A 24773-nucleotide genomic window follows, 5' to 3' on the forward strand; every position below is an offset into this window, starting at 1 on the left:
CAAGCACCTAAAACGGGAGGAATCCGACGATGGAGCCAGAAGTGCAAATCAAGAGACAACCAATACAGGACATACAAAAAGAGGAAAAGTTCCCAAACTGTGATGGCACCCTAACGAAGTAAAAGCTTTAAACCCAATCGTAACTTTCAAACTGAAGAACTTCCAGCCCCCCTGCTACCTAGGAAAATGAGGTCCTGTGACAATTATTTTAGAGCTATCCTTGTTTCCACCACCTGATGGCAATCAAGACCCCGAGAATATCTAAAACCCATTCTTTTTCTTGGAAGTTGGGAATCCTGTTTGGAAAGTGCAGCAGCCTAGGCCTTTATCTGTAATCCCCAGGTGTGGTGTGGTGTGGTGTGGTGTGGTGTGGTGTGGTGTGGTGTGGTGTTCAAGATGACATGAGTGGGATGCCCTGACCATTCATTAGGCCCATGGCCTCTCTCAGAGCTCCTACTAGTACGGGATTCACGGACTCACATTTTCTCTGTGGTGGGTCTAATAAGTTTCATAATTTTCCACCTCTAAGCTTCAGCCTGCCACAATTTGGGTTGCTCCTTCAAATAGCTTCTGAAACAACCAACTTCTTCCTGTTCAGCTCTGTCCCATCTACACATGCAACTCCCATGATCCTCCACCACCTGTCACAGCGCACACAGTCCTAGACGTGGACACTCTGTGGAATGTAGGTCCTAACTCATGTATCTAATGGTAGAAGCAGCCCTCAGATTGCTCCTTGAAGCTGAGACCATGTCTTAGGCACTCTTTGTGAGGCCAGCTTTAAGCTGTCAGCAAAGAGCCTAGTGCCGTGTCTGCAGAATGGGTAATTGTGAAACTGTGATTTCCTTGGCTTCAGGGATGCTGATGATAAATTTCCTTGGAGTGCCTCTGCTCTGATGTGAGCATCCATGAAGATGAGGACAGTAGGGGGGAGTCCATGTCAGAAAGAAGAAGGGGAGAATTAGTGAGTGAGGGGAGAACACTGCGAGCAGTGTGCTGACTCCAGAGTCTATGACACAACTCTTGGTGAGCTTTCAGGAGCGGTGAGAGCCCGCACCGCACCTTCATCTCTCTAGGCTGGGGTACCTCCAGGATCACTGGTGGGCTCGAATGCAATGTCAACCTGGTGTAGTTTTTTTCTGAGACGAGTTAAATTATACATCAAGATGCTATTGCTTTGGCCCTCTTCGCAATAATTTCTTGACTGAACGCTGTTGGAAAGAAACAATGGAGAGGATTCAGGAAGGCCATGCTGTGAGGTAAATGAAGGAAAGGCTAGAGGCGAGGCCCTCTGAGGTGGGAATCGGGAAAGCTGGGGAGATGGATTCTTTATAGCTCCTTGAGTACTTAAAGTTTAGTGAAGAAAGAAATGAATGAATGAAGAGTAGTTGTCCTCACAGAAAGGAAGTAGTCTTCAGGAAATCATTTTGATCTCTATTCTTCTTTATTTTTCTGTGACTGTAAATGAGGATGCCCTATCTCTTTTGTGTACCGTGTTGCTGCCCAGATTGTATCTTTGTGCTGAGTGAGGAAATGACTTCTTGGCATCCACATCATATGCACTTGGTGTTTGTAGACAGTTATCGTATCATTAGTCATTGCCTGCTTAGCTCTGCTTTCATGTTTCCACATAAATGAATCCCGCCCACTCCCTCAGTCTTGTCTGTCCTTATTCTCTGATCTTCTTCCAGCATTTCCATCTCTTTGGGACCCCAGAGCACCTCACTGACAATTTATGGTCTCAGGTAAAATACTGGAGCTACCCAGAAGAAAAATAGGGTTGTGTGGACTCAGGGGAGAGTTAACCCTCTTGCGTACGGTTTCAAAGTGGGAACCGGGCACAAAGGAACTTCCTGATTGGCCGCCTTATTGGGATGAAATGCCCAAACTGGTTTTGAAGGGCTTACTATTTACTGGCTGTACCCATAAGGAAATTTTGAAAGCAGGCCTCTATAATACGTTATTAATACATTTAATGTCCTTTGTCCCCCAGTACTGAAACTTTAGACCAGGGACAATAACTTTTCATAAAAGGAGATGGAGCAAAACCCAAGGCAAGTGGGGAAGAGGGGAGGAGGTTTCTGGAAGAGGCCTGAAGCTTGGGCAGGAAGAGGCTGTCCCCAGAGAGCCCTGGCAGATGGTCACGCTGGGTACAAACACACAGACCAGTCGGAAAGGAGGGTGGGTGGTCGGTGGAGTGAGGTGGAAATTGGGTTGATTTTCCCATCGACCTCAATTTTCTTGATGAATCAGGAAGCAAGACGGGCAGCAGAGTGTGAGCAGGAGTGGGGGGGAAGGAGTTTTGAAACCAAAGGCTGCAAGGACCCCAGGAAGAAGGAAGCGTTGAGAGCTGGGCTGAACGGGGAAACCCTGACCTGGGAATGGCTTTCATCTACAGCCCTACCATTTTCTCTTCCAGCATGCCAATGGTATCATTCTATTGGTTAGATCTTCCTGATCCTGCCTTTTCTCCTCACTGTGGCTCTCTAGATTTTTGTCACTTTTCACCTGCACCCGAATGGTCTCATTACCTCCCATCTCTCTCTGCCAACCTTCCTTCTTTCTCACCGCTGCTGGAGTGACATTTCTCACCACCCGATCTGATCATAGGACTCTGTGGCTTGAAAGTCTTCAATGGCTCCCTTGACTATTGATTAGAAACCGAGTTCCTTTCCTTGGCACATGAGGCTCTGGTAAATTGAAAAATAGCCACGGATTTTTCCTTTCCCTGTATGGATGCCCTTTTGCAAAGTCAAGAGATGGAGTCCATTTCTCCACCCCTTCAGTCTGGGTTTGGGCACAGGATTGGCTTTGAGCAATGGAACAGCTGCCAAGTTGCTACACGCAGAGATGTGAAAAGCACTGGTGCCCTCTCCTTACTCTTCTTGGGGACCTTTGGAAGTCCATGTGAACGAGCTCAAGCCAGTGCGTTGGTGGACCAGAGACCACCTGGAGAGAGTGTCCAGTCGTTCTAGACATTCCAGCCAGGGCCGTCACCAACCAGTCAAATCCGGCTGACCACAGACACGTAAACAAGCCTAGCCCAGACCAGCAGAACTGCCCGGCTCGGCTCACTCCAAATTACTGACCCATAGGTTCCTGAGTCAAACCACGAAGTGTTGGGGTGGCTGAAGATCAGAACTAGGGTAAAGTAAGTGAGGTAGCTATAGTGCAAACTGTAAGGAGGCTCTCCCTTACCTTACAACACTGAGAGGGAGCGCCATCTTATACCCCACATGTCATGCTGGCCTCCCTCACCTGGCCCTAGTCCTGGCCCTTTGTAGGTGTTAATGGCTGACTGGCACAAGGTTCTTCTTGACCCGGCTCCTGAGGCTTTATTCTGGTGAGTCACAGCGTCGATACCATGGACCACTGCTTTCATCCCCTCAAAATGTGCCCTGTGATATTTCTCCCTGTCCTCCCAGTGACAGCCGCTGGGCACCAGGGGCTGGTACCTGCCCAAAGCTTACAGCAGATTAAGAAGTGTGCTGATTCAAAAAGTTCTGCTCAGAAAAGGTCAGTGATGTTTATCTAGGCCAAGAGATTCTCGACCTTGGATATTATCTCCTGCATGTGAGATCCCCAGAGCATCCTGAATCCTGAATCCCCTTCCCGAATCAGCGTCAGTGAAGTGTCAATATATTACAGGATTTTTTCCCCCTAGATTTCCTTGAGATTCCTGCCTCTCTTGAGCTAACTTGCTGGATTTTTTTCCTTAGTACCGCAAAGTACTTTAGCATTTTTCCTCCTTATGTTCTAGTCACCCTTTATGTTGAGTGATGCTGCATCTATTTCTCTAAGCACACCTAAGTTGTGGGGCCTTTGCTCAGCGAGTTCTTTTGCTTAGAAGGCCCTCCCTTCCAGATCTTTGATGGCAGACAGTGCTGGTATGGAATCAGATCCCCTGGTTATATGGGATCCTTTAACCATATCTTGCACCCTTCCTTCAACTTCAGCACATTCTGCTAATGGCCCACACCCAGCACCTATGCCCTCAGAGGATGGCCTTGGAGATGCCCTGCCTCTTCCCCATATGCTGGGAGTTTTATACCCCCACCCCCTGCTCCTCCATCAGGGTACCAGTGACAGACTACTGTAGAAGTACAAAAGGCTCACTATTTCCACTCTAGAAGGACAAACTCTGAGTGTCATTTATGTTCCAGAGCTCCTCATGGGCGTGGGGATCAGGCTGAATCTGGGACTTCACCTGAAATTGCCCTTTTGCTTGGCTTCTTCCGATCCTTTTATGATATCCCTAACCCCCTTACTGCTTTCTCCTGGGAGCATGCCCCTAGCACATATCCCCCTGCAGAACGCATCCTTGTGCTTCTACGTTATGCTTAATAATTGCTTCTGTTGTGTCCCTGACCACTTACGGGGAGGGAATCAACCACTTCTCTCTGTGCCCTGCAGACCCCAGCAGCTTCAATGGTTGCAATTGAGCAAAGTCAACATTTACAAGTCGCAGACTGGTTCTCTTACTGGTCAGTGAGCCCTTTGAAGGCAGGGGTATGGTCACAATACTATTCACTGAACTATCTCTCGTAACCCTGAGAGACACAGGGCATAGTTGTTGATTAAAAAATTCTTCGCATTGACTTGAAATCTGCCTCCTGGCGATTTTCCCTTTTGAACCCTAATTCCTCCCTTTTACACAATAGAGGGAGACTTCTGACAGTGGTTCCTTTCCACCAAGTCTTCCCTTCTGGCTCAATAACTCTGGGTCTCACATGGCTTTGATTTCTAAAACTTCACCGTCCTTATCACTGCCTTCTTGGTGCTCCCGAGTTTATCAATGTCCCTCATCAAAGCCTTCTTGGTGCTCCTGAGTTTGTCAATGTCCCTCATCAAACCTGGCACTCAGAACTAAAAACAATAGGATGACAGGGGCACCTGGGTGGTTCAGTCATTTAAGTGGCCGACTCTTGGTTTCGGCTCAGGTCATGATCTCAGGGTTGTGAGATGGAAACCCACATGGGGCTCCGTGCTCAGTGTGGAGTCTGCTGGAGATATTCTCTCTCCCTCTCCCTCTGCCCCTCCTCCCCTCTAAAATAAAATAAATCTTTAAAAAAAATTAAAAATTAAAAGCCCTATTAGGATGACAAAACAACAAGATGACCTAAAACAGACGTGGATTAGCAGGCCCTTGACTATAGACCTCTAGTCTTCCTCCATCTGGATGCAGGATTTGTCTTAATAAGACTGAAGTGGCTACTACAAATACCTATTTTGGTCCAATGAAGATATATGTCAGTTAAAATCACTAGCGCCCTTTACATGAACTTTTGTTAAGACCCATCTTCCTCCACCTGAATTTACAAGAGTGAGTTTTAAACCTAACGTCAGTCAAGCTTCATCTGGTTTGGTTTAATTTGTCATCGCAACAAAATGAAAACTCCATCAGTATTGTGAATGTTTCCAGCGTCATGCTGGTCAATGACAAAAATGAGAACAAAACAAGGACAGAGTCGGAGCACCGTCACTGCCTGAGCAACTGTATGTGAGCAGACATCGACCTCACGCTGTGCTCCGGGAGCCCCTGCCCAGCAAGCTCTGAATTCTGCTGGACTGTGCTGTGACAGGGTCTCCATTTGTGCACTGATATATGGATGACAGAAATACTTATTTTAAACATTGCTGAAATCAAGTTTTCTTATGTCTTTGGAATTTTCCTAATCGAAGAAGCAAAATGACATGGCAATGAAGAGCATGACTTTTCTAGTCTGACACAGATAAATCTAAGTTGTGTCACTTACCAGTTTTGTGATGTTGAGCAACTTGCGAACGTTTCTGTGCCACGGTTTCTCAACTCCTTAAGTAAGAATAAGAATGGTTTCCATGCCATAGGATATTTGTAAGTAACTTAGTTTATGTCTATCAGGAGTTTAACAGAGAACCCAGCATGTAGTGGTAAGCTTGATTATGTGTTATTCCCAACTTAAAGACATGTTGGGAGGGGGCTGCTGATTTAGGGAAAATAATTCTGATCACTAATTCCAACATGTGGGTGGCACACCACCAAACAATTCTCCAAAACCAGCTGGATGTCCTATGATTCAGTGAATTCTAGGTCAGATCGCATAGGTTAAGGGCTAGGCCCTGCAAGACTGCCCACCGCTCCCACTTCAGATGCCAATCGCAAGTCCAGGTTGTAACTTGAACTCCTGACCTATTGGCTATAGATCTGAAGTTTCCACTACCTCTTTGTTGGGTTCAGAGAAACATTTCAGTTAATAGATCACCGGTTTGTTATAAAAGAATATAATAATATATTATAAAAGAATATAAATATAAAAGAATATAACTCAGCCAGCTGGAAGAGAAATGTAGGGCAGGGTGTAGGGCCGGGGGTCAGAGAACCTCCATGCCCTCTCAGAGCACACCACTTTCTCTGCTTCCCCATGTGCTCACCGACCTGGATGGTCTCTGAACACTTCCTTTTCAGTTTTTATGGAGGCTTCGTTACTTAGGCATACTTGATCAGATCATTTGGTTATTGGTGATTGGTTCTGCTTCCAGCTTTTCTCCCCTCCCCCAGGTCAGAGGAGGTGAAACTGAAAGTTCCAACTCTCTAACCACAAGTTTGGTTCTCCAGGCAACCAGCCTCCTTCCTTAGGTGCTTTCCAAAAATGACCTCATTAACATAACAAAAGACACCTTTCTCACTCTCCTCACTTAGGAAATTCCAAGGGTTTAGGACCTCTGTGTCAGAAACCAGGAAGGGAAGAAAACCAAGTATATATTTCTTGTTATAATTCACAATATCACAAGAGGGCATCAACCAGAAGGCCTCACTGAGAAGGAGACATCTGAGCAGAGCTGGTGAAGAAGGAATGAGCCATAAAGCTGATGGGGAAGAGGGCTCCAGGCCAAGGGGATGGTTGGAACAAGGCTCAATGTGTGTATGGATTAGTAAGGAGTGTGTGCCTGGATCTGCATGAGCGAGGGGGAGGAGGGTAGGAGGTGAGGCCAGAAAGGCAACAGGGTTAAATCTTACAGGACCTCAGATTTCACTTTGAGTGAGATGTGAGACCACTGTGGTAGTATGGGCAATGGGATGAGTGACATAAATGGACTTGTGTCCTAAACCACCACCCTAGCTGAGATGTGGTACATAGGCCACAGGGTTTGGGAGGCTGTTGATGATGGTGTCTTGACCTGGTGGAAGGGATAGCAGTGGTAAGTAGTCAGTTTCTAGATATGTTTGAAGGTGCAGGCCACAGGACAATTGATGTGCATTCGAAGAAAGAGAGAGCAAGGATGAGACCCAGTGATCTGGCCTGAGCAACCCAGAGGACTGAACTGATGTTTACAGAGATGGAAAAACAGGAAGAAGGACATATCTGGGAAATACATCAATCAGGACAGACTAGGCAATGCTGTAGTAACAAACAGACCCCAGGTTTCCCTGGCTTAATCCACACACATCTTTCTCCCACTCATAGTACATGTCTGTTGCCTGTTGGCAGGGAGCTCAGCTCGGAGCATTCGCTCGGGGACCCAGAAGGGCTGAGGCTTCCTCCTGACACCTTTCCTCCATAACCACAGCAGTTGGAAGGGAGCGCCATGAATTGAACTCTGGCTTTGAAATCTCCTGCTGGGAAGTGAAGTCACTTCCACTCACATTTTATCAAAGCAATCACAGAGCTCTGCCTCACTTCAGAGGGGATGATGGGAGTGCAATCCTACCACATGCCTGGAAATCAGAGTTGGAAAGACTCAGTGACTAGCACCGAGATGACTACCACTGGTGAGAAATTGCCAATTTTTTGCTTTTGTATTTGGACACAGCCATCCAAGTAGAGGTATAATGTACAGGTCTGCAGTCCGGGGGACAGTAAGATGTGGATCCAGGCTTGTAGGAAACTAGAGTTCATATAATTTTAGGGGAAAATTCTTTAAGATCAAGGACTTTGAGACTCAATATAAAATTAGGGCCAGGGTCTTCAAAGCGGATGTAGCAGTGAGAGGGCTTGAAGCTTCAAGGTGAATCCACCTTTAAGAAAAATGCTGCCCGACACCTCACGGCCGAAAATCCTTCAGTGGCTCTACATAGACATTTAGGGAAAAGTGATATTTCTCAATACAGAGCCCAAATCTTTCATCCAGGTGGCTCCTGCCTACCTCTCAGGCCACAACTTAAACCCTACCTCAACCATCACAAACACAAGTTGGTTCTTTGACTAGAGCATTTCATCCGCGCCCTTTTGCAGGGATGCTGGCAGTGTATCGAGAGCCTCGGTGCCAGTTAGGAACAGGCGCCTCATGGGGAGGCTGGATGGCACCAAAGCATCCCGTCCTCCAGATGGAGGCTGCCTCCACGGAGGCTCCACACAGCTTGGTGGGTGGGTGCTGGTTGGATTTCAGTCCGGAGCTGTCCTCCTCTGCCTGTGCGGAATACAAGGATACACGTGGCCCTGGACCTACACAGAGTAGGAGCTCCCCAGGCAGACATTTGTAAAATCTCAGGTTTGCATCCGCCCTGCAAAGGGCTCTGATCTCCCAAACTAATTAGACAAAAATAAAACGTTCAGGTGCAGCGTCCAGGAGAGATGAGCTCCCGACATCAGTTTCACTATAGAGGCTGATTTTCTCAGGAGAAGCGGAGCCCTCCTGAGCTGGTAGAGGATTTTAAAGCAACAGCGCAGGTGCTGGGTTTCACTCACACCTCGGTATCTCTGGCATTTTGCATAGTGTGAAGCGTGCCTAGGGACTCACCAAATCTTGGATTAGATCTTCCCTTTGTTTTCTTGACAGTTAGAGAATCTGTAACTTCCAAAGTGCTGGGATAGCTGAAAACAGCACGAATTGCTAAGGACGGGAACCTGGGCGGAGTCCCAGGCAGGCTGGCCTGCCTTAAGCGGGCATCTGCTTAGTGCAAGGGAAGAGTCCCAGATTGTGGCTCGGGTCCCGGGCCACTCACCAACCAGCTTGATGGCTAAATTAATCAATTGCTTGGTAAAACCTTTAAAGCTCTTATATTTTATGGCTTTAGTTCTCCTCGTCCTCATGTCTCCCCTCGCTGCCTAAATTCTTAAATTTCGCTCTACTGGATGCCCTAACATTCTCCCAGTTAGAATGCTAACATAGAATGATTCTTAGTCAATCACTTAATAGAATGAATTAGATTAACAAATTTAAACCTTCCAATTGCTAGCTTAGATCAGTAAACCCTAATGAAAGTGATGCCTTGCTTTGGAGAGAGGGGTGAGTGGAAGCTCCAGGACACAGAGCAAGTTCAGGAGGTAGGATGGGAGCTGGGAATTTACCAGCCTTATTGGGAACAGTGTTGTCTGTCATGGGCAAGGCTGAGGTTCCTCCATTCATCCCCCAATCCGCTGAGCCATGTGACCACCGGCCTTCTGGGGCCCAGGCTCATTCCAAGCAGAGATACTTGACAGGACTCTTTGTGAAGGCAAAGAAAAGAGAAGCTCTATGCATACAAAAGCACCTGGGAATTGTATTAGAAGAGGTGGCCGATCTTAGCAGTAACACTACTTTCCTTCATTCCTTCCATCTCTGCTAGAACCCAGAGTTCCACTGAGGACAGACTCTGGAAATTGAAGGCCACACAGGGCTGGATGAGGCAGACTAAAACTCCCTTCGGACTTGTTCCAGATTGACAGCTATGGGTTGAAAAAATAACTTGAAGAGAAAAACCGAAGAACTGTTTGTATCATATCCTAAACTCTCCGAACCTAGGACATTCCATGTGTAAGAATATTTTGGTAATTAGCCTGCACCCTCACCGCCTTATAAAATTTGAGGGCAGAGATAAGGGATCTCCTTTATTCCACTGTGCACCTGACACACAGCAGGGCTGGATTGATGTGTGAGCCAAGAGAATAGTCTGAAGGAGAGAAAGCATCTCACAATGCTTGAGCCTTTGGGGGGCACCCAAAAACCCCGCGGGTTATCCTTACTTCCTAGGTCCGAACTGGCTGAGAGGCAAGCACTCCAGCCAGCTTCTCTTTGCCCTGCGACAAAGGGCTTGATCATTTTTGGATAAGGGGAGAGGGAACGATGACGCCCATTTTCCAGAATTTCATAAAATTGTATGGAATCAGTAAAGTAAGTGACTATAATTAAAAGCAATCCTCCTACATATCTAGGTCTATTCATTTATCGAATACCTATTTTGATAGCAAGTAGTTTGTAATTTCCCCACATATTGCCTAGCTTCACTGTTTTATTAGAGTTTACATCTTCTGAGCGTCTCAGAAACTCTGACGCTGCTCATATCACACCTCTTCTTAAACTTGTCAAAAGCTTTGCTATGTACAGATCCCCGCCCCCGCTCCCTACATTTTTTTCTCCCTCTTCTGAGTTCTTGCCTGTTGTGTTCTTCCTTTGATCTTTTCTCCATGGCAGAGGTCTTCCTGGATTAGGATTCCTGGAACATGGGTAGCTTCAGGAAAGAAGGTGTTCATCCTCAGAGGACTGGCGTGTACTCCTGGTCTCCTTCAGTGTGGGACTTCCTCTAACAGGTAAGTCAGATTCTGCTGCTTACCACTGAGGAGGGCCCCTCTGGCCCAAGACACGAAAGTTGACAAAATGCAGAAGCGGGCTCTGATCATCACTTGTGTGAATCTGGGTCTTTTGAGCCAAAGCATGACTCATTTGTAAATGACTAGGTGTGAACAGGCAATTTCTATATGATTTTATCTACATAAACAAGCACAATTACAACAGCTGCTGTGGCAAAGATTAGTCTACACAACAAAGCTATTCTTGTCATCTTCAGACACTGTGCTTTCTTAATCTAGCAGCTTTGAAATCATTCCGCTGGCCTTGCACAAAGGGTATTTTCTGATTTCTGGTCTAACGGGCACTTTTCACTATAGAGAACTCTTTCCCCGGTGTGGGGAACCACTGGGGGGGTGACTTGAGCCTCTAGTACTCCTTTGTCTCCTCTGAGTAGCAATTAGCCTCTGATCTCTTCTGTCTTCAAACACAAGGACACAAAACACAGGAGAGGCAGGGGGGAAGAAAAGGTTGCAGGCAGAGATGCAGGATGCTGTATTTACTTGCTAATTCACCTGTCAGTGGGGCAGGCTGAGAAGGGCTTTCCCAAACCACAGACTCTTAGCTCTGGAATGGCCGTCCCACATCAATTAGTCCAGACCCATTACTTACAGAGGAGGACACTGAGGTTCAGAGAGGTGGGGAGACTTCCCCAAAGTCCCACAAATCTCAGCACGGTGCAGTTTAGCACTCCGTTCTCATGTGACTCATCTAATACTCTCACAGAGTGGCTTTCCAACTTATCCCAGAACCCTGAGCAATCTTGGTCCCAATTAATATTATTTTTAAAGATGGGTTTCTTGTTACGATTGTTGGTACCAGTAAACACAGGGGGATGTTAGCAGTCTAATTAAGCATCATCATAGTAAAAACAAACCTCAGTGCCTTGGATTTACCTTGTTGATCTCTGGGCACCGATGAGCATGGACCAGAATTACTTAAAGTTATACTTATTTCCAAAATCCAAATGTCTTAGAGGTACTTTTGCTATTTAGTCAACCCAAAGAAAGCAAAAACCTGTGAATCTCCAATAACCAGACGGATTAATTGGCTTGCTCGTGCATTCAACACACTTACTGAGCACACGTTAACTCCCCACACCACTCACATGCCCTTAGGAGATTTCATAATTGCTTTGCAAAAAATTTAACAATGCCCATGGTCCTCCAAGTCCATGTTTCAACCAAGTTGACAATACACTGTGCTGAACTTACTTTCCCACAGCAGTTCATCCAGAGAAAGATGATTTCAAGCTAACTATCATTTTCTCCAAGCAGTGTAGGGTGGAAAGAGGGAAAGAATGCACTTTGTTTCATGGTAGAAAACCCATTGGTTTGGCACCCTTCGAGAAGTACATCATTTTCTTCTTGACTCTAAGAAATATCAGTTCCCTTCTTCCTCTTTAATTCCCTAAATTATGACCTACAAAACCATTGCCTAGAAGTAAAAAAGGTTGGATTCTGTGCATATTTAAACTTAAGTGTGCTAACAGTTAACAGTATTCTAAGATAGATCTCTCATACTGTCCAGAGTGTGATCACACACATTTGGAATTTTTCTTCTCTTAATAGATCAAATCATAGAGAAATGAAGCAGGGTTTTAGGTTTTCAGAGTGGGAATTAAGCCTGTTGAAGGCTGCTAGCACTAAAAAGGGAATTAGCTGCCTGGGAACCTCCTTATTGCACTAAGTTTAAAAAAAGTATGTATACATCCTTTAGGAGGAGTTGATTTTTTAATGTAGAATTAGGGCAGTGGTCTTTTTTGCATGGAGCCTTATTTGCTAGTTTTGAATGATAGGTCCCTAACCTGCTAGGTTCAGATGCATAAACCTCAAACCCCAACATCTCTTTTGTTGGCATTTAGTGGAGCCAGTGATCTCGATTACGTGAAGCAGACAGTTGAGGGGATGATCTGATCATTCAAATCCGGAAAAAAAACCATGGCTTGACTTATCCAGGAAGTTTTAATTTTTTAGTAAAACTCTCGAAGCCCAAATCTGGCAAACGTCTTTCCTTTTCAAATGTCTCCAGGGTGGGGCAGCTGGCCGGCTCAGGGGGTCGAGTGTGTAACTCTTGATCCCGGGGTTGTAAGTTGAGCCCCATTGTGGGGGTAGAGATTACTTAAAAATAAAATCTTAAAAAAAAAAAAAAATGTCTCAAGGGTAAAACTGACAGAGTTGCTATCAGAATATCTTTTTTTATGTTTGGTTACTAGTTTCCAGGTAACTCACATTTTTTTTCCCAGGCAACAAATTTAGGAATTCCTTTGAACCCTTAGCTCCAAAAGAAAATTACCCCCAGTTGTGCACCGTTGGTCAGGATAGTAAGATATGTTTGGAAAAGAGGCAGGCACTGTCTTTCTTTTGTTGAGACAAGTCACAAAGTAAACAAAATCTACCCCAGCAGCAGGTAGAGGATGTTAATAATCCACAGCTCAACGTTCCTATATCGTCCAGTGACTCAGCTGCCAGTGGTAGGCTGTGGTTTCTTGAGATTCTAAGTGCAGGAGGCATATGGGCGGCAGTTAGAAAAAGAAAAGCACAGAAAGAAAAGTGTGCTAGGAGAAAAGCACAAGGTGGGTGAGGCATCGGGCCGGGGTGCCAGAGCCAGGTCGAGTGGAGAGGCAAAGCTGAAGACCTTCAAAGCAAAGGTAAGACGACCATATGCAAGGATGTTCTTTGTGAGATGAAAGGCAGGCCGCCCCTGGGGAGCTCAAGCCTGTGTCGGCAAACACAGGAGACCCTTGCCACGGAGAAAGGTACATTCTTCCTTCCCTACCCAACCCCGGTTGTTCGGAGGCTCCCTCCAGGGCTCAGCGCGGAGCCCGCTTTGGAATGTCTGGCGCGCCTGGACAGAGTACCTCCTGAACCGAAATCTACTGACTGACATGGCCCCGTGCTGCTTACACTGTGTTTACCGAGGCTTCCGTCCAGCCACGTAAATTGGACATGGATCTGTTAACCTGCTGGGGAGTCCAGATACACGGCATGAAGAGGAGAAGAGTAAATGATTGCCACAGATCAGTCAACTACATGCTTTAAACCCCCGGTTTAGCTAGATATTAAGACAAGAGGCTATGTGTGAGAATGGCAACCCTTTCCATGAAAATTGTTTAAATAGCCTTAGCATCACGTTTTAAGCCTCATTCCACTTCAGTAAAATTTTTCCAGCAGCCACATGTATGTATCTAATGGTCTAATAGAGACCGTATAGCATCTTTGCAAACTCATTTATGTAATGCTCAAAACGACCACTTGAGATCAGGGGCCGGTCAGCAAACTTTCTGTAAAGGGCCAGAGGGTGACTATTTGAGGCTTTGCGGGCCATGCTGTTTCTGCCACAACTAGAAGATTCTACAGCAGAAAGCAGCCACAAGACAATGCCTGAGCGGATGAGTGTGGCTGTGTTCTACTTTATTTATGGACACTGAAATTTAAATTTCATATGATTTTCGCAAACCATCAAATTTTATTCTTTTGATTTTTTTCAACCATTGTGGCAGATTTGGCCAGCAGCCCGTGGTTAGCTGACCCTGGATGTGGATGGTTGAGAGAGAAACAGCACAGTTGTCACGGCAACAAGGAAAGGGGCACGGAGCTCAGGGAGAGGCCTTCCTCAGGGAAAAACAGCAGTATTGTGGGGCGCCCTCCTACTCTAAGCAGATTCCAGGACCAATAGCATTAGCAACCTCTGGGCCCCACCCCAGACCTGCAGAATCCAAATCTGCACCGAAGCACGATCCCTGGGCAGTTTGCAAGTTTGAAAGGTTATATCGAAGTTGGAGAAGGCTTGGCGGCACGGTTCAAAGCTCGGCCTCCTTCAAATTTGGGGGCCTTTCAATAGCTATGTGGCCGTGGACAAATTATTGTTATTATCATTATTATTACTATTATTAATATGCCGTTCCCCCACCTAAAAAGCGGGGATGGCGATCCACTTGGAGAGTGCCTGGCAAGTGCTATTTATTAAATGCTTGCTCTGATCCATTTTTAGAAAATAAATATCCGCACACGTACTCCTCAAGGCCACTTCCTCAAGGACAGACACCCTCCTAGCCAGTCACTTGAGTTGACTTGCTTTGACGACAGCCCCCCACCCCAACAACCCCACCCATAAAAGAAAAGAGAGACGCCACAGCTCCTGGCCGCAGAGTTTAAAATATATTGATGGTTGTACAGGGACAACTTGGAGACACTGTGGGTCTGCTGAGATGGCGTGCAGCATACACACATGCTCTGGTTTTGGAAACCATGTCATTCAGTTCTCAAATACATCTCTGTTTTGAACATGATGTTTTGTTTTTTTCATTAGCACGGTTTACTACTCTACAGTTTCTCCTAGAGTAAATAAATATAATGGCCGTTTGCAGAGCAGCCACAGACTTATTGAGATGTTTAACAAGGTGAACTATTTCACAATTAGATCGACCTTTGAGTTAACAGCAAGATGTTTTTCATTTGTTTTCGTTCACTGCTGCAGTGGAGGGGAGGGGGGATTAACTCTTCCAATTTATTCTTTGTTCACATGTTTAGTCACCAACAGACTCCCAAGCATAATGAAAAATAACAGTCTGTTCAAAAAATTAAATTGTAATTAGGCCATGGGTTTTTTCCAAGACCCTTAAAGTCAGATAATTTAAATTTACAAGAGGAAAAACACAGGCATGATGGAAAACTAAGTAACAAAAAACTACTGAAAAATACATCTGTAGAACACAGTGGTCAGTTGTAAACTGCTCAGAAGGGCAGAGAAAACAAAAAGTCCTTCTAGAACGTTAAGCAGTCCAACGACAAACTCTGCTTTTTTTTTTTTTTTTCCTAGTGGCTATTTTCCTACCACAGTGTTGAGCTTCATTATATTAAATAACTTATATGGGTAAAAAGGAGTTTGCTAACCAGCAGCCAACTCAAAATCTTGCAGGAAGAGGGAGGAGAGGAATTCAAAATACAGCACACACTAAGGGGAAACAAAGTCCAGAGTCAGCAGTGAACCATCTTACCCCTCCTGGCAATACCGTGGAGCTGAAGTTGGGATCTACATGGAAGGTTCTCTCCCCTCCCTCCTCTCCCTTTCTCATTTAAGTTAACAAAGAAACATGGGCTTCCTAAGAGCCAGCACTCAGCTGGGCAAGTCCCATTAGCAGCAAATGTTCAACCAAATAAAAAAAAAACACACACACACAAAAGAAAGCTCCATCCAGATGCAGAGCTGTGATTCACATGGAAATTCCAGAAGATGAATCATGTGCAGAGCCGGATCGGTAGAGGATTCTTTCTCAAGTGTCTTCAGTGAACATGTCAGTTCTCCCCAAATCCGAGTCAATCTGTCAGCTGTGGGAAATAAGTTCCCCATCTGCTCTTGGGCGAGCTTGCTTACAGGGACTTAGCAGGCTATTTTGTAGAACTAGATGCCAAATAACAAAGGCCAGCCCCTCAGTGATCCGAGTGACACAGCAGTGGTGACGGTCAGCATCCCGTTCCTTAAACTCTGCCTAAGAGGCTGGACCTGAGTAATAAAGAAGACAGTGTGAGAACGAATGTGGCAGATGATTTCAGTTAGGATTAAAAGGTCTTGCCTAATACTAGTTTCACCTCTCCTAGGCTTTAAGTTTGATTACACATAGTTAAAAAGAGGAAGAAGGGCAGCTGGGTGGCTCAGTCGGTTAAGCTTCGGACTCTTGATTTTTGGCTCAGGGCATGATCTTAGGGTTGTGAGATCGAGCCCCGCTCGGCGGGGAGTCTGCTTGAGATTCTCTCCCCCTCCCTCTGCCGCTCCCCGCCCCCCCACCCACGTGCATGCTCTCTCACTCTCTTAAAAAAAAAAAGAGGAAGAAAAAAATATTAAGCATTGAAGTCCTTCTGGTTTTTGTGCTAGTGACTGCTAGTCACTTCAAATAAATATTTATTAATGGAGTTGGCAAAAGCTTTGTTTATAGGTAAATCTTTATTTTGAGTGGCTTTATATTAAAACAAAAACAAAAAGACAAGTCATTAATTATTAAAAGCGTTTACATCTGCACTGGTCTTATCACAGATGGGCTTACTCAGTAAATATAAGCATCTTCACATTCCAATGTCCATTGAGAGCATGTAAATAGACAGTGACAAGAAAGGTGCCTACCATCAGAGGTATATTTGTCATTGCCACTGCTGAGCCTACGTGTCCGACTGAACGGCACTAGGGTCAGCAGGAAAAGCATCTACGGGAAATTATCTAATTGCCTTCAAAGTTAATGCGATGTAAGTTTCAGCTAGGTATTATCATCCTAGAATAGTCTTTGTATCCACTTAACACATGCAGCTTTGCAAACCATCATAGCCTATTTTCTCTTCTTTATCCTCTTGGTGGTTGCTATGATTGGGCCAACACCTGCCTTAACCCAGCGTCATTCCCCAACATGGCAGGAGCACGGGCCCAGCGCTGCAGCAGGCATGAAAGACCCCGTGCTTGCCCTCGAGGGGCTTACATTGTAGTAGGGATAAGAAGCAATGCACTACAAGACAACCCGTTGGCTTGTAACAGGAGAAGACTGCCTTAGACTCCTTCTGGGGAGATATGAATCAGAGAGGGGGAGGCATTGGAGCGGGGCCTTGAGATGACACAGGATGTGGAAAGGGCAGAGTGCACAGCTATTACCCAGACTCAAAGGAGAGTTTGTTCTTCAAGTCTCCTTAAAAACAATTTTCATGTAGAAACTCGTCTGTTATACCAAGAATACATCTTCACTGTGTTTAGATACATATTTCCCCATACACCGTCCTCTCTATTTGTGCTGGGGCTAGCCCCTCAATGAATGCTTATCAGAAGCATTATTACTGAACACTTCTGAGTTGAGTACAACTGCGGACAGATTCATGGATTTGTGTCTGAATTTAAGCCAGTACAGGGCACCCTCTTTTTCACTTCCTATTTCTAAATTCTCCACTAAATTCTCTGGTCATATTTCAACCAAGAGAATGTTAACTGTTATTGTATATTGTGTGTACGGTACATATAGATATGGGAAGAGATTGTGTAATTTGATCTTTAGTTTTTACTATCAACTCTTTGACTTTACGAACCCTTCCAAACTAACCACTAACCACTAGGAATATGGCATAAAAGAATAACAATCAGAAAATCCTGGGAAAAAAAGTATGTGGGAGGTGTGGACTATTTAATGTGTCTGGATTTCACAGGTAAAATGCCGATACCAGGTATCATTTAAGTATAGCCAATTTCCCTGCTTACCAGTTTTTTAAAAATCTATAAAAGTCACAAGAGTTAAGCTATACTCAGGGGCCATATCAACTTCAGGCTCTTAAAAAAAAACAGAAAGGGAATTAAAATGAGGAGAAACATGGAAGGCAAAGAACAACAAGGAGTCATTCCTAAAGCTCTTATCCAGCAAGATATGGGCTCTGAGGCTCGTGTTTTACACATGGATAACACTGAAGAGTGCCGTAAATATCCTTTAACCCCAACAGAGCAATACGAAATTTTAATATAAATATGCCACTGGCAGGCACACAATTTCATGAAAGTAGTCTTGAGCACCAGCCCAGCAAGCCTGTTACATTCCCTTGATTCCAGGTGTTGGCCACACCTTCTTTACGTTTGTGTCTGGGATAAAAGAAACATCTCCAATCCTTTACCTATCACCATGACATGTTCTAAGGCTAATGATTCCATTGCCTCTGCATCCCTCCCTCTTCACTGAGAGGTACACAGAAAACCTAAATTTTCCTTTGAAACAAATGAAATCACACAAAGCAAATATATCTAGGATACCCTAGTTCATGAAACACAGCCCAATATCAAGTATAATGAAGACTCCCAAATGCCTTTGGGAAGAAGAGAAATGTGCTTGTCCACCCTGGTACAAAAAGGCACATGTTCCCAGAGTCTCTTATTAGAAATACAAATAGAGCAATTTTGATTATACGATTACTGAATTCTGGGCTATTTTACCTATTAAAATATCTCAAATGGTTAAAATATGCATTTCCCTATTACCCATCCTTGTTTTTTTGAAAATACATTTGCTTGAAAATATCAATAGATTAACACAATTCTTCAATTTGAATAGATTCTGAATTATGTTTCAAGTCCCAATTTCTGGGGCGCCTGGGTGGCTCAGTCGGTTGAGTGTCCGACTCTTGATTTCTGCTAAGGTCATGATCTGAGGGTCCTGAGATCAAGCCCTGCATCAGGCTCTGTGCTCTGCTTGGGAGTCTCTCCTTCTCCCTCTATCCCTTCCCATCCTCTCAAATAAGTAAATCTTTAAAAGATAAGTAAATAAAGTCCCAGCTTCCTCTTTCTCTCAAACCAAAATGGGGACCAAAATCCAGTCGCTGAGAGAGTGACACACTCAGATTTACTGAACCAACTGGTGCTTGGGTCTCTTTTATCTCAGGTCAAATAAACTTTTAGTGTTAGAACTATTCAGAAATAGAGTCTGAACTTGTTATCTTTTAGATGAAGGGAACGAGTCAGTGCTCTTTCTACCATACATACTATGGGGTAAATAATGCGAGAAAGAAAGGAGAGCAGAGTCACCGCATGTGTCACAGTATAAAAAAAGTGAAAGGCGATAAAACTGAGTGATGGCAATGAGGATTCTCATCCGCAAAGATTCAGGTGACAAGAGATAAGGAGCAGAGAGGACTCGGAACACACAGGGAGGGACTTCCTACAGAAAGCATGTGGCTTTCCTCAAGTAAGTCCAACATGGCCTATCGAGCCGCACAGCAATGAGAAGCACAGAGACTCACCTTAAGGACTTCCATCTGTCCTTCTCTATATGATTTTCAGGTCCTTCACTCTCATAGGAAGCCAAGTAGAGTGCTACAATCAACAAAAAGTAAGAATGCATGAACACCGAGGGCTTCTCCTGGTATATTACCCACCACCATCCGCCTCCTATTTAAGGTGAGCTAAACCCTAAAGCAAAACTCTTTAACATATCCAATTACAACTGAGAAGCATCATAGTTTCATTAAGAACACAAAATATCACTTTGCCTGATTGACCATCTCAACAAAAACCCAAGGGCCTCTAGGCCAAAAAGGCACTTAATTAACTGACAGTTTATGGGGGGAAACAGCTTACAAATGCAAGCCACATGATGCTATCACACGCTCACAGTTATGTTCTTTATGAAGAAGGGGATGGGAGGGGGATCCTTTCCTGGTAGCCTTGATTTTTAAAACACCTTTCATAGCTAAAAAGCCAGAATTTCCAGGCCACTTTTTCATTCTTCTAATATTTTTTTCTTTATTTTTAAATCAAAAAGTATCTCATTCAAAGATTTAAAAGCTTGGTATTGATCTTATTTGTAGAGGTTAATAGCAACCAAGTCCCATCTGGAGTGGGTAAAATATTAATGCAAAATGCACTTCAGTCATTATCACAAGCACTATCAATCTGTGATAAATTGTTAATAATACTAGTGATTTCGAGAATATCAGAATATAAAAGATCAAAAGAATAAATCCCTAAGTCTTTTACAAACTTTAATTCTCTTCTCATCAATTTTTTTCAGTACAGACAATCACTGTTTCTGCCTCAAATTCCTTAATGTCTTAACAGGTCAAGATTTTCCACTACTTTTTCAAATAGCAGCAGGGAGCAACTACCTGTTTTTTTTTATTTTTGTTTTTTCAAATTACTTTTAATGTCAACATTTTTGGTCCAATGAAGCAAGTCCAAACAAGGGGGAAAAAAGTCCTTCAAAACCTTTCCATTTGTGCCCAAAGCTCTGCAGCTCTAGTATTATAAAGAATGTTTAAACATGGAAACAATCTGTTTATGGGTGAAGAGTGAGTGCCTGGCAAATATTTTAGGGATAAATCATATGGTTTCCTGTGCAACAGAAAACTCTTAAGATGGAAGAGGTCAGAAGACAGGCCTCATGTTGTATGAGGAACCAGACACGAGGCATGTATGCACCCATTCCCTAATGGTAGGGCTTGAGGACGCTGGTAGGAGCTCCAGCTACGAGGCTTACTCACCATCTTCACTGAAGACTGGCACCGTGAGCAGATACTGCAAGATCTTCCGGTCCCTCTCAAATGGACACTCTACCTGTTTCCACGTCATGAATTCACTCACTTGTTTGGCCAGTTCCCAAAATTTCTAAGAAAAAAGAAAAGAGTTGAAAAGCGGTCATCAAAAATCATGAGCATTCCATTTAATGTTTCCCTTCTGGCTTCGAATCAACTGAACTACATGATTTGCTTAATTTAATAAAAACTAGCTATAGGTATTTGTGAGGAACAGGTAAACACTTACTCACATACTTCCGGATGATAATAATAACGTTGCAACTAATTTATTCTACTCAGTAGTGTTATTTCCTTTCAAAACAACAGAGAAAGAGAAAACTGTGTTCTAGAACTTCAGAATCTGCTTAGGCTGCCTGGCCCGGGATGGAACGTCAGAGAGGCCGGCCCCTCCCCATGCTCAGATTCTGCGGCCCACCCTTACCTCAAAGTTGACGTGGCCGTTTGGAAGGCGGTTGGCACAGCCCTCATTGAGGAAATAAATATCTTTGATTAAAAGACTGAAGAATGGTATCACAATCTAGAGAAAAGAAAAGATTTTGGTTTGCTTGGGCAAATAGATATTCAGCGTCTCATCAAACAATACAAGAAATTCATGAAGGACATTAGTGCTGGCTTACATAATAGGCTACGATGAATTAAGATACAGTGTTTTGTTTACGGCCCATGACAGCAGTTTCCTCCCTTGCATAATTTTGCTAAAGATGCAAATGCTATTAATAACCAAACCCCAGCAAAGACAACAAGCATTAGGAGGCGGATGGCTTCATGTAGCTTTTGCAGTCTTCCCCACTGCAACAGCATATCATAAATCTAAAAGATCTAGCTCTAATCAATGGAAGAAGATCTAAAAGAACTCTTGCTTTTCACTTAGCAATCCCTTAGTTGGAGCAAAATATTAACAGAACACCTGTCACTGCAGGCATTTTAAGATTTTTAAGATGTGTGACCCCTGTCCCTGCTAGAGATCTGTACTGTTGTATCATTTAGACTTCTACATTTTAGATGAATTTCTTTTTAGATGAACATTTTACCCTTGAAGACATCGCTCAAGATACTGTGAGAGCTCAGGGTTTTAGGTAATAGTTGCTGCAAACTTCCTATTGGGTAAACCTGGCCTTCAGAAGAGAACAAGTAGGCACCTGTTCTCATGGGAAATCACCTAAGCAGTACCTTGCACAATATGTTGTGAGATACGTCCAAGTGAAGGAGGAATATAAATGTGTACATTAGAATTAATGGCTGTTGGAAAAACACTAAACCTCTAGTAAGACTCTCCTGCCACGGGTCTTTGATTTGATGAGGTGGTATTTAATTAATTAACCTAAAATAATAATCTCTAAGAAACTATCCTAAATCCTACTAAGCCCATAAGGAACAAAGAACAAAGCTCAGACATGGTAACTTCCACCTTTTCTCAAATGCCAACAAGTTTTTGAAGATTCTAAATTTGCTATAGTGCGAACAATGCTCCAAACACAAGTTGTGGGCCTCTGTTGTTTACCCAAGAGCAGGTTTTAGAAGTCTCCCAAAGCCCATGACTCATAGGGTACATCTACACTAGATGAATGGGAGCCCTGGAAAACATACATTTGGGTTCATACGCAAAAATATGACGTAACAATTTTCACTTCTAGAGATAAATTCAGATTTCCCCCCCTAAAGTCATTTTAAAAAACAAGCTTTGGTTATTTTTTATTTCACTGGTTGCTGGAACAGCCAAAGTGAATCTGTGGTTTTGACAGCATCTTTGAGTATTCTTGTAATCATTTGCTATTGTCTATGGAAGTCTCTTAAGCCGAATTAGGAAAGATCCCCTCATTACCTTCCCCTTCAAATAATACTGGCTAATCCTCTATTATTTTAGGACTAAACAGCCATCGTAACAATGAAAAAGCATACCCTGGACCTCGCTTCTTTGAAAGACCACCTCTAATGGGGAAGCCTGGGTTTTGGACTCCGTTGGACCTCGGCTTAAAATGTGGCCCCACAATTTATTGGCAGTACAAGCCCGGAGTCGACAAATGGTGGCCCACAGCCCAGCCCAGGCCCACCACCTGTTTTGGTATAGCCCAGGAGCCACACATCAAAATAATATTTCATGAGCATGAAAATTAAAGGAAATTCAACTTACAGTGGCCAGAGAGCTTTACTGGAAAAAAGCCATACTCGCTCATTCATCTACATATTGTCTGTCTGCTTTTATGCCTGCACGTCAGAGTCAAGTAGTTGCAAGAGAGGCCGTATGGCCTACAAAGCCTAAAATATTTATGATCTGGCCCTTGATGGAAAAAGTTTGCCAACCCCTGATGTAAGCGTAACATACTAAGAAAGCCTAGTTTCCTCACCTTAAAAGGGGAACAATAGTAACTACCTCACTGAGTTGTGGTGAGGATTAAATAATACAGGTCTGACCTCAGTTAAGCACTCCCCAAAAACCAATGGGGCCCATAAAAAGGGAAAAATACTATTGATACACTTATAAGATAATAAGCATATGTCATCCCAAGGGAAATGAAGACTAAGTTATAATCAAGATGTGGTACTTGCATAGTATAATAGCTTTTAAGCAAGAATTTTATTCTCAGCGCTGGGCTGTGAGATTCATGTGGTGTTGACCATTCTGTCTCACATTGATCTTTAAACTTTTCATAACTCCATGTCATGTGCCTCTAGCTGAGACACAGAGGCTATACTTTATGTAATATTCACATTTATGGTGCCTGCAAGATGATCATATATATATATACATATATATATATAGAGAGAGAGAGAGAGACTTCACATATAAGGGAGATCATCTAGTATTTGTCTTTGTCTAACTTATTTAACTTAGCATAATGTCCTTGAGGTTCATCTATGTTGTCACAAATGGCAAGATTTCTTTTTTTTTTTATGGGTGAATAATATTCCATTGTGTATATATACCACAATCTCTTCATCCATTCATCCATCAGTGGATACTCAGGTTGTTTACATATCTTGGCTATTGTAAATCATGCTGCAATAAACATAGGGGTACAGAGATCTTTTGGTTTTCTTTGGATTAATATCCAGAAGTGGAATTGCTGGACTGATCCACTATTAATGGTTTGAATCACTCTTCCAAGAATATAGAAATATAAGTAATCTCCCTTCACTGTTCTGTTCCTTATGCCCATATGCCAGAAAGAAGTCTCATAGGCTCTTCAACTTCTAATGTATTCATTGATAGTTTTCTTCATATCTGCAGCCCCTATAACAAATCTAACATAATAAGAATCAGGAGATTATAAGGACTTTGGATTTCCAGGCACTAAGGTAGATGTATGGGTTACCAATAGGAGGGAACACGAGCCTGGTTTCTGGGAGGTCCTGCCAATAATGTCTTTAATGGGAGAACTTCTCAAGTAATAATGTTTTCTAATTCCCTTTCAAAATATTCTTTTTTCTTTTTTTAGATTTTATTCGTTTAAGTAATCTCTGCCTCCAACGTGGGGCCTGAACCCACGACTCTGAGATCAAGTGTCATATGCACGCTTCACCAGCTGAGCCAGCCAGGCACCCCTCTTTCAAAATATTCTTAATTCAGGGGCGCCTGAGTGGCTCAGTCGTTAAGCGTCTGCCTTCGGCTCAGGTCATGATCCCAGGGTCCTGGGATCGAGCCCCACATCGGGCTCCCTGCTCCCTGGGAAGCCTGCTTCTCCCTCTCCCACTCCCTCTGCTTGTGTTCCCTCTTTCGCTGTGTCTCTCTCTGTCAAATAAATAAATAAAATCTTTAAAAAATATATTCTTAATTCAGTGACTTGGCAAATATACCTTAGAGGCATTATCGGTTTCATACCTAGAAATGAATGCTGTTGAGCAGGAACAAGTTCCCACAAACATAAATGGAACGGTAAAAGGATTTAAAACCATGTAATCATATGAGGAATGGTTAAAAACCTGGAGGCATGAGTACCCATAGGAAAAATAGCTGTTTAAAGATCATTTAAGGGCCTCTGTGAGGAAGACAGAATTGATTTGTTCTATGATATGGTACCTAGAGATATGCCACCCTGGCCACATAAACTTACAATTTGAAAGAATATTAAAGATGCTATTATCCCAAACCATGTTGCTAGAAAGATTTTTAAATTACTTAGGAATAAAGAGAGTTTCTCCTCACTTCAAAAAAGGAAAAATAAACCCCAACTCTCCTGAATAAAAGATGTGTTTTACCCGGAA

The 24773-nt window shown here is 43.6% G+C and overlaps 1 protein-coding gene across 8 annotated transcripts in view; it reads right to left on the reverse strand.

Moving 5' to 3' along the window:
• Window positions 1-14663: 14663 nt before the first annotated feature.
• The window catches only part of RASGEF1B (RasGEF domain family member 1B), a 632176-nt gene continuing 622066 nt past the window's right edge, over window positions 14664-24773 (reverse strand). For all 8 annotated transcript variants that reach the window (XM_032400630.1, XM_032400635.1, XM_032400628.1 and 5 more), the window contains 4 exons: window positions 20992-21087; window positions 20517-20640; window positions 19278-19350; window positions 14664-16029 (listed from right to left, as the gene is read on the reverse strand). In XM_032400630.1, the coding sequence (XP_032256521.1) occupies window positions 16005-16029; window positions 19278-19350; window positions 20517-20640; window positions 20992-21087 (318 nt within the window). In that variant the 3' untranslated portion in view covers window positions 14664-16004. The remainder of the gene's footprint in view (window positions 16030-19277; window positions 19351-20516; window positions 20641-20991; window positions 21088-24773) is intronic.

The sequence above is a fragment of the Phoca vitulina genome, unplaced genomic scaffold, assembly GCF_004348235.1.
Source record: "Phoca vitulina isolate PV1807 unplaced genomic scaffold, GSC_HSeal_1.0 scaffold3, whole genome shotgun sequence".
NCBI lineage: Eukaryota > Metazoa > Chordata > Mammalia > Carnivora > Phocidae > Phoca > Phoca vitulina.